This window comes from Toxoplasma gondii, chromosome XII (genome assembly GCF_000006565.2).
Source record: "Toxoplasma gondii ME49 chromosome XII, whole genome shotgun sequence".
NCBI lineage: Eukaryota > Apicomplexa > Conoidasida > Eucoccidiorida > Sarcocystidae > Toxoplasma > Toxoplasma gondii.
Window position 1 is genome coordinate 129,718 of NC_031480.1, and position 12,676 is coordinate 142,393.

Here is a 12,676-nt window from a genome sequence, read left to right on the forward strand (position 1 = left end):
GGCTTGGCCACTGTCTCGCATCTTCTTCAAGAAGGTGTAGTTTCAGGAAACGTCCGCGGGTGTTCCTCCTGAAGATGACAGCACAAGCTGTAAACAAAGACAGTACATGTTCTAGGTTTAATCTCTGTGCCCTTCGTGCACGCTCAAAACAGCCAGCAACTGCGCCATCCCTTCTGTGAGGATGTTCGAGATGGACTCGCAGGAGCTCGCCATGCACCAGTCGTCTGCACACCAAACAAGCACTAGGAAAAGTGTGCACGGAGTGAAAGTAATGAAGCTAAAACGCAGTCGAGTGTTCAGACAACCAGGCAGGACTGAGTGCCCACGCTGAAGTTGAAAAGTTATGGATCGCAGATCCGTGAGCTAGCTGGACACAAGGTATTCGACAAGCATGCCAAGAGGTATTGAACAAGAAAACGCCACGTTTTTGCTCGTCTTGCAGATGATTCAGAAAAACGAAGAGTCGTCCGAACGGTAACACATCGGGGGAGAGGCGGCGAAAAGCGATGGTACAAATCGCATACCTGATGGAGAGCTGCTAGAGAACGGCAAAGGAACAGGCGAGTGCTCTTCTCCCAGGTATCCTGTTCCTTCCAACTGCGAAGCGATGTGTCACTGGGCTATTTACACTGCTGTGGGTTTCAGTCGTGAAACTGTCGGTGCTACCGTGGCGACCTTTAACTTGGGGAGTTCTCGCTCCAGCTACATCGATGGCTGCACCCCCAAAATAGTCACCTCCAGGGTAGCCACGGGAGCTGTGGATTCCTCTACCATGGACGAGGGTTTCGTTAGACGCAGACGAAACGAAGAAAGCAAGTCTGAGAAGTGACGCCAGATTGCCATCGCAAAACCTAGGACACTGTCGAAAAAGGACTTCGGAGGTTCGCCAGTACCACCGTGCCTCGTTTCCCCCACGCTCAGCTTCTTCGGCACCTCCCTCCGTTTCCCCTCAGAGAAAGAAAACAGAGGAGCGAAAAACGCAAGAAAAATATAGAGATTGCTGTGTGCCTAGACTCTCCTTTCTCCGCTCAAGTGGAAGAAGACCAAGTGAAAGTGGAGAGAAAGAATGAAAAGTGTCTGTCTTCCGACGATCCGGTACGGAGCGTACCGCGCAATCTTCTGTGTGTCACTCGCGCTTCGTGAGCTTTCTACGCACAGAAAATGAGGTGGAAAGCAAAACTTTCCCGAAGCACAAAAACCAGTAAGTGGTGCCTGTCGTTAGAGCGAAACGGTAGCTTCACTTCCACGCAAACCGCGACTCCCCTGACCCTCGAAGTCGACTCTCAGACTCACACGCTACAAGGAAAGACAGCCGAACGACCCCAAAAGCGTGGAAGCTATCCATTTGCCTTGAGCAGCAAATTAGTGCACTCCAAATCGACGTAAGACAGTAGCGCTTGCATATCAGTTTTTATTTTCCTCCGTTTCCTCCTCTGAAGAGTGTCTCGGAGGGATAGCGACACAACGAGGAACGTCGAAACCTGCAAAGCAGTGTGCGGCGCGTCTGGTCCGGTATCACCCTTCCAGCTGTTGCGTCCATCATTCTAGATTTCCTTTTCAAATTTGTCTCGTGGCAGAAACAGCTCTTTTTGCCGAGTGCCGCGAGGGGATCGACCGACAAGGCATTCAGCAGCTATGGGAAGTGGTGTCTTCTCGAAGAACTGTTGACGGCTGAGCGGGTCTCTACCAACGAAGCTGCTTCACAACTGACTGTCGAAAGGCCGCATCCCTAAACCTCGCTAGCAACGCTCTCGTAGATGGTGTGACTCTCGCCAGAATGGAAACGTATCCTTATGGCTATCTTCAAGCAAAGTCTTCTTTGCTGTCAAAGCCACGAGAACTCTGACAAAGCCACTGTTTTCCCTGAGCTGGCGCCATCTCGCCTTCCCCTCTGCATGTTCCACGGAGGTCGGAAGGTGACAAACAGCATTAGACTATGGAAAACGACGAAAGACCGTCACGAGTGTAGGTCCGCTGGTGCAGAATAGCAAACGCAGTGCCAGTAAATGGATTTAAAAAGCACGAATCGACTTGTGTGTGACTTTCAGTGGAGGAAATCGAGAGCACCAAGGCTGGGAAGCTGGGACGTCTGCACAGTTCTTCACCGACAATCAGGCGCTCCGTCTTCGTCAGTCTATCCAGTTGTTCTCTGATTTTTCTCCGAAAAAACGGAAATTCGACAAGGTGCTTCCTAGCTGGCGCCCGTTTCTCTCCTCGCATGCACCGAAACGTCATTTGCTTCGATGGCAGCCTCGACTCGGCACCGAGACCTCTTAGCTAGCCCTCGGCCCAGGCGTAGCTCAGTGTGTCCACGCCAACCGGCACAACTAGAGAGGCTGGCGAACGAAGAAAATGTGGAGATCGCAAGAGAGTTCGAAGTTCCCCTCGGGCGTTTGTCTGAATCCAGTGGAAAGGAGAGATTTTCAAGTGGAAGGGCAGTGCGAAGAGAGGGAAGAACGGCGAAACGCCCAGAAACGCGCAAGGAAAACGACGGGTCGCCAGCGAGACGGGTCGGGGAGAGCGCGAGCACCCAGTTCACACTCGCGCGAGCCAGATCGCGGTTTTCATTTTTTTTTGCAACTGAGACACGTGACATCTATGTTGAGCGCCTCCGCTTTGGTGGATCATTTTTTGTCTTCTGCCGAAAAGGTCCCCGCATTTCCACGGCCTCGATGCGAGCTCGTCTCCGGCGTTGCTCGGGGCTTTGGCCACCCCAAAAACACCAGGACTCCGCATAGGTTTTTCTCTCGAGGACTCTGAGTCGGTGTTTCTCTCCACCGGGACTTGTCGTCGGTTTTCCTCTTCACGATGTCGCTCGCGAACGGCGCTCCTCGCGGGAGGAGGAGAGGAGTTCCTCTCCTCTTTCTCTTCGCTCTGCTCTCCCTTTCTCTCTTCAACTCCAGTCTTTGGCCAGTCGCTCCCCGCGCCGCTCTGCTCGCCGTACACGCGACTCAACTGAGAAGCAGATCCAGCTCTGCAAGCGAAGGTGATCGCTCCCCAGCGTCGCCTCCGCCTGCCGGCGCACCGGCCCCCACGGATGCTGTTCTTCCAGTCATCTCGCCGACGTCTCCTGTCTCCTCTGCCTTCTCTGCCTCTCCCCCTTCACCTCCTTTATCTCCTCCGTCTGTCGCGTCTCCTTCTCCCAGCGTTGTTGAGGGCGGCGAGACTCGCCAGGCGGTTGTCTCGGCAGAGAGGCCCGCGTCTCTGCCCTCGTCTCTGCCCTCGTCTGTGCTGCCGATGCCTCTCAACACGGCTGGCCTCTCCCCTTCTTCTCCCTCTTCTCCTCTCCCTTCTTCCTCGTTTCCTCTCTCTCCGTCTCCTTCTCCCTCTCTCTCTCTCTCTTCTTCTCTACCTTCTGCTGCTGCTGCTCCCGTCGCCGAGGGCGCCGGTGGGGAGGACGCTCCGCTTTTTCCTCGAGAGCAGCAAGTGACGTTCTGGTCGATTTTGGTGTCTCCGTTGACGGCTTTCCCCGCCTTTCTTGCGTCTCGTCTCCTGTGGCTGATGAAAGTTCTCGCAGTCTTATCAGCGGTCGTCATGCTGCTCTCGCCGCTGCCGACAATCATTCGCATCAAGGCATGTCGCAGCACAGCCGAGCTCCAGGGACTCCCGTACGTCATGTTGCTGCTCTCTGCGATCATTTGGTTGGTCTACGGCGTTCTGCGGAGGGACATCGTCCTCCTTGCGCCGAATCTCTGCGGCTTCTTCCTCTCGCTGTGGTACGTCCACGTCTTTCGCAAGTTCTGCAAACATCCACAGCAAGCGCAACTGCTGCGCGTCTACGTCCTCCTCAGCGGCCTTCTTCTCCTCGGCATCTTCCTCACTTCTCTCTTCCTTGGATTCGACGGTGCCACGAAGCTCGTCGGTCTCGCCGCAGGTTAGAAAAAAACCTACGAAACACCTCGTCTCTTCCTTTCAAAGATGGGCATATACATACATACATCTATGCATATACATATACATATATATACATATATATATATATATATATATATACATACATTCACATACATATATATTTACGCATATATATATATATATATATATATACATTCACATACATATATATTTACGCATATATATATATATATATATATACGTATATATATAATACACACATTTGTGTCTGTTTTTGTATATATAGGTGTGCATTTGTCTACTAGCATGCAGTTCATATATATATATATATATATGCATATGTATATATATATATATATATATATATATTTGTATATGGAGAGAGAGAGGTACCTGAATGCGTGATGTGAAGGAGCAGGTGTGAGGGTGGATAGGCGAGGACAGGGCATCTACTTCTTTTTCAGTGGATGGAGTTTTGGGGTGTGGAGGCAGGATCGAGCCGCCGCATCTGCGTTGCTCGAAAATGCTAACTTCGACAGGCGTTGTGAGGCGTTTTCTTGTCTGCATCTCTCTTTCGCAGTGTCTCCGGTAGGAGTCTGCAACAGTCTGGTGGAGGGAGAAGACTGTCCAGCTGCGTGGATTCACTGGTGTTCGGCTGCATTTTTGTTTCAACTCTGTTCCAGTTCGTTCCATCTGTGCGTCATGTGCGACGCGGAAACTTCCCGGTTGTCGGTGGGCGCTGTATGGGGAAGCGAGCACTGTCGCTACACCCCATGTTTATGCTCATCGAGAGGTTTCTTTTCGTTTTCTGTGTTCAGCGGTGATCAACGTCTTCAGTTATGTGGCGCCTTTGTCGGCGTTGCGGGTGATCTTGCGCGAGAAGAGCACGGCATGTTTGCCGGTTGAAGTTTCAGTTGGAAACTGGATTTGCAGTTCCCTGTGGCTTTTCTACGGATGGCTTAGTGAAGACCTTTTCATTCTCCTGCCCAACCTCATCGGTACGTGGAGAATCTTTCGTTTTCGTCAGTCTCGCTGTCTTTCTGCAGTCTTCCCCGTGTGTTTATTCTTTCTTGGTTTTTTCTCTTTCTCCAGGGATTCTTCGCCTCCGTCTTCTCTTCCACCGCTTCTCCCTGCCGCTTGTCTCTTTCTTCCTCGTCGTGTGCGCGTGTGCGCTTCTTCTCTCTTCTCGCTTGTCTTCACTGACGTCTGGCCATCCCGTTCGTTCCTGCGTGCCTCGAGTTCCGTCACTCGCCGTCTCCTTTGCTTCTCTCCTCGCTCGTACTTTGGTTGATCTCTTCTTCCTTCTCTTGCGCGTTGCTGTCCTTTCTCTTTGCTTCACAGGAACCATCGTAGGATGCGCTCAGCTGGCGTTGTTGGCGATGTACCCTCCCCCGTCTCGCCGTGGGTTCTCAGTGTTGGGCGGGAGCAGCTGCAGTCGTCCGTATCGACCTCCGGCCTGTTCGGCGCCTGCAGTGGACGAGGCTTTTTCTCCGTCAGTCTTGTCTCCCTCATATGGATCTTCTTCTCACGTTCGCTCTTCTTTCTCTCCGTTGTCTGCGTCCTCTCCCCACTGCCTCTCGCCGTCCGCGTCGTTCGCCTCCGGGGGAGCCGGCAGTGTGGCGAGCACGGCCGCTTCGCTCGAAGAGCAGCGCCTCGCGCGTTCTTCGGGGACGCCCGACAAGCCTGCGTTCATCCCAGAGAACGCCTCGGTCTGCGCAAATGCGCCGTCTCTCCCCACACATGAGATGCTTTTGCGAGACTGGCAGCAGCGCCTGTTGCGAGCGAAGGAAGAGGAGCGCGAGGGATGGCAACCTCCAGGAGAGCGCGAAGAAGGCGCGTTTCTCGAATCCGATGAGCAAGGCAATCCATGCTTCAGTCGACCGAGTCCAGTGCGGTCAACAGGACTCGAAAAGGTCGAGGAGATGGCCGGCGGCTTCGACTTTTGCGGGGGTGCAGGCGATTCGTGGAAGAAACAGCGAAGTCCCGAGGGTGGACAGGTCCGCCAAGTCGCCTACGCCACTCTCGAAGAAGCCGAAAATGCGGTGTCTGCCGCATACGGCGAATTCCCCGGCCGCGGGGAGGCTTTCGTCCGGGCGGCATAGGCTGCACACGGAAGAGAGCTTGTTTCCAGGGAGAAAACCAAGACGAACCTAGTGGACACAACACAGTGCTGGGAGGTGTGCCCTTGTGAGGCTTGAGTGCGGAAAGGGAGACGCAGACTGGCGGAAGCGAGAAGCAGGGTGGACTTCCACGAGAGAAAAGTCCTTCTGGGATGCGGGGGGACCGAGGCGGCTGTGTGAGTCCGCCCCAGGTAGACGTCAGGTTTGTGTTTTGAGAGAGAAACGCGAAAAGAGAGGAGTGGTGGCGATGAGGGCGTAAACGGAGTTTGAAAAGATCCACAGTTCGTCGGAAGAAGCGAGGGAAGTAAACTGCATGAAGTTTCCACGCCCGCATCTTCTCTTTAAGATTTTCTGGCGTCGCCGGTTTCGCGGCTGCCGACTCGCTGCTTTCCAGACACCTCAGGTCTCAGGTCGAATCTCGACGTTGAGGAAGGACGAAGAACGCCGTCTGTCAACTTAGAAAAGGAAGAAGTTTAAGATTTAAAGGGGCGAAGAAAAAACAAGCCAAAGAAAAACAGACTTCCCGTCAGTGTTCTTCGAGGGTGGGAAGGAATCTTTTCTTGAGTCGCGACGCTCTATGCTCCGCTGCTGTGCTAGACGCAAATTGGCGTTGGAGTTAGATGGAAGGCTTGAGGAACGCAGAGAAAACAACTGAAGACTTGTAAATTCGCAGTCGAGAGTGAAGAGACAAGACCAGCCAACAGGCTCTTGTCTTCTTTGTCTTGAAAAAGTTCGACTCTGCCGGATACTACTCGAAACGGAACGCATGCGGGAAAAATGCGCAACACTTAGTTAACGCCAGATGTCCGAGGTGGCGCGTCGTTTCTTCATTTCTCTCTGCGCCCCCAAGAGTCTCTAGACAGTTAACGGGCAAATCTGTGCAGTGGAAACTTCAGACGGAAACAGCGTCTACCCTAAGATTTCTTGGATGAATTTAGCCGACCAGCTGTCGAGTTTAAGAGAGAAAGCAAAGGCTCCGTGAAAACTCGGTGCCAGGGAAGTTGTCTGTCCTCGATGCGACGGAGCCGAATCTAGAAAGTGAAAACGGGCAAGAACTTTCCGCGCAAGAGAAAACATGCGATGCAGGCGCACGTCCCAAGTCACAAACTCTGAAATTCACGTTGAACCCTAGTATATTATATATATATATATATATTATATTTATATATATATATATATATTATATATATAAATATTATATATATATATATGCATATGCCTGCCTGTGTGTATATTTCTTGTCGCTGCATACTTTTTGAGCATCCATCCGTGTCACATTTGCAAGTCTCACACGCGTTAGCCGATTACAAGGACATCGTGAATCCTTGTGAGGGCTGTGCCTACACCACTGGAGTCCTTTCTTTACATCAGCATCAGGAAAATTCTCAGATGTTAAGCTGGAGTGAATTTCGAAGAAATGGTGTTGCCTCTTCCGAGCGTCGATGTGTCTGCGGGGGCGCATCTGAACTGTTCGTGAATCGTCCATGTTCTCCATTTCCTAGCCTGGCTGTTCTGTGCCTTCTTCTCTGACAAGATCGATTCACTCAATAACGAGCAAGCAGAGAACTTATTTAACTGCCATTTGGCTGTCAGGTTTCCTTTGGCGTCTGCCCGGCAGAGCCTCTGCTTCCCTGCAGACCTGATTTTAAGAGTTCGAGAAAGTGGAACTTCATCAAAAGCATGTAGGTGCGGAGACAGTCAAGAAGGTCAGGAGAGGAAAAGACACAGAAAACGCGTTCTTCGCGACTGTTGCTCGCTACCCCAGAGACAGCGCAAAGTGGTGGACTGGGAGATTCTACGCCACTGAAGTTGATCCCTATCGGTGAGGTTCTGAGAAAAATCTGGAGGCGAAGAACAAGAATAACAGGGCGCAGCGTGTGAAGGCGCGCCTGCATGTCCTTTCCGAGGACAGCTCCCTGGGATCGAAAGATGACACAGAACGTCACAGATTTACAGTGTAGCAAACAACAGGTTTCCTCGACGCATCTTGACGAATCACTGTTTCCAGAGGAGGAAAGGAACGCAAGGAAGGAAGGAAAAACCGCTTTTGTCCGGCGGGAGACCGAGGCCGGTGGACGGTATCCGGTTCGTTCACGATGTCGCTTTCCGCGACCTCAGGCGGAAGTCTCCGACGAGAACGAAGTCTTTCTCAGATCGAAGGAAGCCCACCGTTCGCTTTCAACACGAACGCAACTGTCATGCCTGTCCGTCTTCAAGACAGAGGCCGGAGAGAAAAGAGACAACTTCGAGTAGGGACATTAGCTCTTCTCAGAATTCACCTATGCACAGCTGGGCGCTGGTGTTTCCCCCCGCGACAGTGACAACTTCAGGTGCGTCTGCACAGTCGGCAGCGCCTGAAGGGTGGGCGTCCTTCGACAGGCGTCACTGCATGTCTTGTGTGAATTCTCAGTCGAACCAAGAGCTGGCTCAGGTCTCAGTCTCTCCTCTCGAGTTCTCGAGAAACCTGAAGTCTCACGCGCAACAGAAATCGCGGTGCTTCCCCTTTCTGCTGCTACGTGATGATGAGCAGAAGAAAAAGTAACAAGGCAATGCATGACAGCCAGAGAATCAGACAGAGTTGCCGCATGCCTGAGCAAAAAACAACACAGAAAGACTCTGAAAGTTCATCCAGTCATGTCTCCAACGACGCAGCCTCAAGAACACACACTCGACAACCAACACAGGATGCAGATGAGCCTACCGCAAGCCCACAGACGTCTGTATACACGCGTTTATATATACAGATTTATATATATATATATATATATATATATATAAATATGCAGATGCGTATTTATAAACAATATACATTTATTTATGCACAGACACATATTACAAAATATACATCTGTATCCGGATACATCCATAACAATATATCTGCATGTATGTATGTATATATATATATATATATATACATGCATATATATATATATATAAATGTATAAATAAATATATAAATATCTATACTGAGGGAGGGACGCTGGATTGCTCTTGTTTCTTGCGGTTGAGGCGAGCATTCTGCCGCTTTCTTCTGTCTGTTTGTTGAAAAAGCTAGCGCGACCACGGAGCGTCCTCTGCGTGCGAAAAAGATGCAGAAGAGTTCTTACTTGACGTTTTCAAAATCTTTGCCATGCGTCGCATAAGGAAATTCATCTGGGCATCTGAAAAGAAAAAGAAAAGCAACCAGCCTTCAGTTCCTGGAGTTTCGGCGCGCGTGAAAATGCTCACAGACAGCTGAGAATGTCTACTGCCTGCATAAGTGCAGGCAAACGAAAGAACAGGCATTAAAATAAATGTGTACATATGTATATATATATATATATATGTAGGTAAATAGATAGGTTTTAGAGACGCAGAGAAATGTATGCATTTATAAATATATATATATATATATATATGAATAGATAGATCGAGAAGGTGCCAAAAAGAGGGTGGCGAAGGCCGAAGACGAACTTTGGTGTTCTATGTCGTCGTCCAGTTCGTTCAGCATGCGTTGTTGATCCTCCAGTTCCCTGTTGATCATCAAGGCCGTTTCGTGCAGGCGATTGGCGCTCAGAGAAAGTTCCTCGAGTTGCGAGTCTTGTTGAAGAAGCAGCTGCTGCAGAAACGAGAAACGCAGGGCAGGCACAGACAGGAAGGAGGTGGTGAACACCCAGGGAGAGCGACAAAGCGAAAGAACCGAAAGGTGCAGCTCAGGCGCGCCACAGAGAGTGCATGCGCGTAGCTGTGCAGCGAAGGACCTTTCCAGAGGGAACTGCAGCAGAAAAAAGTAGAGAGCAAAAAGACGAGAGCCGCGACTCCAGCTCGGACTAGAAAGACACAGTACGAACTATGAACCTAGCTGCGTACAGGTTAAAAACGACAGGCCTCAACTCCTTTTACGCAGAAAGGTAAGACCTACTTCGGAGAACAAGCTGAGCGACGAGAGGCAGGTCTCTGAGGTCACTGGGAACTCAGCATGGCGAGAGGTGCAAGACCCAGTTTGGAGACATTTTGAGAAAAATGAAACGAAAGTTCCTCACCTGCTGCTGCTGTTGCTGGGAGTGGAAGAAAGCCGCATTTGCTTCGGCGACGACGCGCGACGAAGCATGCGACGTCGCTGCTTTCTGTGCTTCGAGAGAAGCCTAAATAAAAACGAGGTGCATGCACAGATGACAGAGTCGCGACCGCATCTGTAACTTTGAAAGAAGCGAAAAAGAGTATCTGTATCACACGAAAAACATCTGGTTGCTCGAATCCGGGAGACATCTCGGACTGGTCATCAACGCTCCTCTATGCTAACAGATATATCCGCATTCTAACCTTTTTTCAGAGAGCACATGCATGCACACAAACTTCACGGATAAATAAACACAACTCCGCATATATATATATATATATGTTTATATATATATATATATATATGTCAGTTAATGAAGTTAACACGGTTGTCCACAGTTGCGCGTTATTTGCATTTTATACCAGAATGCGAGATTGAATATGTTTGAGGAGGTCGCGTTGCGCCACGACGAAGGCTCTCCTCTGCTGAACTTCTTCTGGGGCGAGTCCGAAGCGCGCCGCATGGCGTTCCGCAGCTTCAACAGTTTTCTCGATCGTCGCAACTTCGCCCAAGAGTTCCTCAAGCGTCTCCAGGAGGCGGCGGCCTGCGTTGCTGCGAAAACGAAATCCACAGTTGCTTCCACCTTCCCTTCTCAGCGAGCGCGGGGGAGGAGGAACTCCTTGAGCGGGAGGAAAGCCTCAGAGACCGGTGTGTCTGCATCTGATTCTGTTATAAATGGACGGCACACTCAAGTGAATTTCCTGTCGCCTGTCCGCTAAGTGCATGCTAAATTCGTCGTCATTTTTCCTAGTGTTTCTGTTCTTGCGAGACTCATGCAGCTCCAGCAGGTCGGCAGGGAAAAGCGGCAGAAACGGAGGGGAACGCAGGGGCACCGAGTGGAGAAGGAACACAAGAAAAAGGTTGCCAAAGAGCGGAGAAAAGAGAAGGAAGACGAAGTGCGTCTGCGCCAGGACAGAAAAGAACGAAAAATCGAAGAAAACCAACCGAAAGGCTCTGAAAAAAGAGACCCCCGAAGATTCGCAGCAGAGAGTCTGCAGGGGAAGCACACGTTCGCCACGCACGAAGGAGGAAAAAAGTGGAGAAAAACTGATAGAAAAAAATGGGGAAATTCAGAAAGGATGACACCGAAGCGAAAAGAAGAAAACAAGCAAGAGAAAAAGACAGAGACAGAGACAGAGAGAGAGACAGAGAGAGAGACAGAGAGAGAGAGGAGCCTACGCGTGTCTCTTGGGATCGGCGCCGCGTTGATGTTGCCAGTCGCGAAAAGAGCGTTCGAGGTCTTTGATGCCTTCAGCGGTCACGCTGAAAAAACACAAAATAAAAAAAGAACGGAAAAGTGGAGAGACACCCCGAGAAGGGAACGAAAACCACCACCGGTAAACAAGAGAACAAAAGAGGCAAAGGACGGAAACGAAGACAAGAGGAGCACGAGGGAGATAAAAAAGAGGAGGAACAAGAGAGCGAAGGAAAATCTTTCACCTTTTCTTTCTTGACATGCGCTTTCCTTACTCTCGCGCAGCGTAGTACGGGTCTGCCCTCGCAGCGAGGGATGATGGTGCTGTGCTTGCCATGCTTGAAGAAGAAATCCATGAAAATTCAAGAAGAATTGGAAAAGAAACGTGGAGACGACAGACGAAGAGAAGAAGACGAAGGGGAGGCAGGCGGAGGTAACGCAGATGAACAAGCTGGAGATGAATAAGAAGAAGAAGGTGAAGACGAAGAGTTGCGAGGTCTCCGGCAGGTGGAGCGCAAGACAACGAAGGGAAGGAAGACCGGAAAAAAGAGTAAAAAATACGGGGGGAAACGGAGAAAAAGACAAAACGAAAGAGAAGAAAACAGTGACTACACCGACGAAGAAAAAGGAGAGAAAAAGAGAGAAAAATGGCGACCCTGAGAATGGCACGAGGCTGGGTTGAAGGGGAGAGCGAGGACGACAGACACAACAGAGTTCACAAGACTCGCCTGCGACGTACGGAGAGGCAACGACTCAAAACGGAACAGATGAAAACAGCATGTATGTGTGCATGGTTTTCCAGTCCAAAAGGCGCCATTCGGACTTGTGCAGGCAAACGCGCCAAAGTCCTTTTCTGCAGCTTCACACGAGAAGTGCAGGGGGGAAGCAAAACGGTCACTCGCAGGGGGCGACACAGTGAAGCAAAGCGAAGAAGTGGACAAGAAGAGAAGAAGGCAGGAAGAGAAAGGCCGCTTTCTTCTGACAGAAGAGCGACAGCGAGCTCCCGAAAGACAGCGCGAGCGTCTGGAGTTCGTACCCCGAGACGTCGATCGCCACAGACATCTGCAGAGTTAACCGAAGACAGTCGGCCGAGAGGGAACAAAGGCTCTGCTTGTAAACCTGTTCGTTTCTCTCTCCCTTTTTCCTCGTTTCACCTTTGCCTCCTTTTCCTCCGTTTTCTACTGTTGTCTCGCCCTCCAGTGGCAGCGCTGTGGAGCGAGAAAAGTCGAGACAGCTGAGAGTTGCTGCCGTCCTCGACGGATAGTTAGGGAAAGCGTGACTGTAGAGAGTCTTTCCTCTCCGAGCCAAGGCGTTGAAAACCGACAATGCGGGTGCCTCTTGCTTCCGTTCCGCTGGACGAAAACGCTTGCATGCAGGAGAAAACCGTCACGACGCCGCAAGGCAAGA

The 12,676-nt window shown here is 50.7% G+C and overlaps 2 protein-coding genes across 2 annotated transcripts; one reads left to right on the forward strand and one right to left on the reverse strand.

Annotated features, from left to right (window-relative positions):
• The first annotated feature begins 2,335 nt into the window (after window positions 1-2,335).
• TGME49_300250 (MtN3/saliva family protein) lies at window positions 2,336-7,989 on the forward strand. Its single transcript, XM_002371707.2, has 3 exons — window positions 2,336-3,874; window positions 4,674-4,853; window positions 5,197-7,989. The coding sequence occupies exons 1-3, from the start codon at window positions 2,809-2,811 to the stop codon at window positions 5,955-5,957; spliced, it is 2,007 nt and encodes a 668-aa protein (XP_002371748.1). The 5' UTR covers window positions 2,336-2,808; the 3' UTR covers window positions 5,958-7,989.
• On the reverse strand, window positions 7,226-12,477 carry TGME49_300240 (syntaxin 6, n-terminal protein). The gene is made up of 7 exons (XM_002371706.2): window positions 11,545-12,477; window positions 11,254-11,337; window positions 10,437-10,626; window positions 9,998-10,099; window positions 9,429-9,573; window positions 9,083-9,136; window positions 7,226-8,564 (listed from the first exon to the last, which is right to left on the reverse strand). Exons 1-7 carry the CDS (start codon window positions 11,604-11,606, stop codon window positions 8,488-8,490), a joined length of 714 nt encoding a protein of 237 aa, XP_002371747.1. The 5' UTR covers window positions 11,607-12,477; the 3' UTR covers window positions 7,226-8,487.
• Window positions 12,478-12,676: the final 199 nt, after the last annotated feature.

Coding starts and splice junctions, on each gene's coding strand:
- TGME49_300250 (XM_002371707.2), top strand. CDS start 2,809: ATGTCGCTCGCGAACGGCGCTCCTCGCGGGAGGAGGAGAGGAGTTCCT. Junction 3,875..4,673: donor GCTCGTCGGTCTCGCCGCAG/GTTAGAAAAAAA, acceptor TTCTGTGTTCAG/CGGTGATCAACGTCTTCAGT. Junction 4,854..5,196: donor TCTCCTGCCCAACCTCATCG/GTACGTGGAGAA, acceptor TTTGCTTCACAG/GAACCATCGTAGGATGCGCT.
- TGME49_300240 (XM_002371706.2), bottom strand. CDS start 11,606: ATGGCAAGCACAGCACCATCATCCCTCGCTGCGAGGGCAGACCCGTAC. Junction 10,100..10,436: donor ATATTCAATCTCGCATTCTG/GTATAAAATGCA, acceptor GTTTTTATTTAG/GCTTCTCTCGAAGCACAGAA. Junction 8,565..9,082: donor AAAGATTTTGAAAACGTCAA/GTAAGAACTCTT, acceptor TTTTTTGCTCAG/GCATGCGGCAACTCTGTCTG.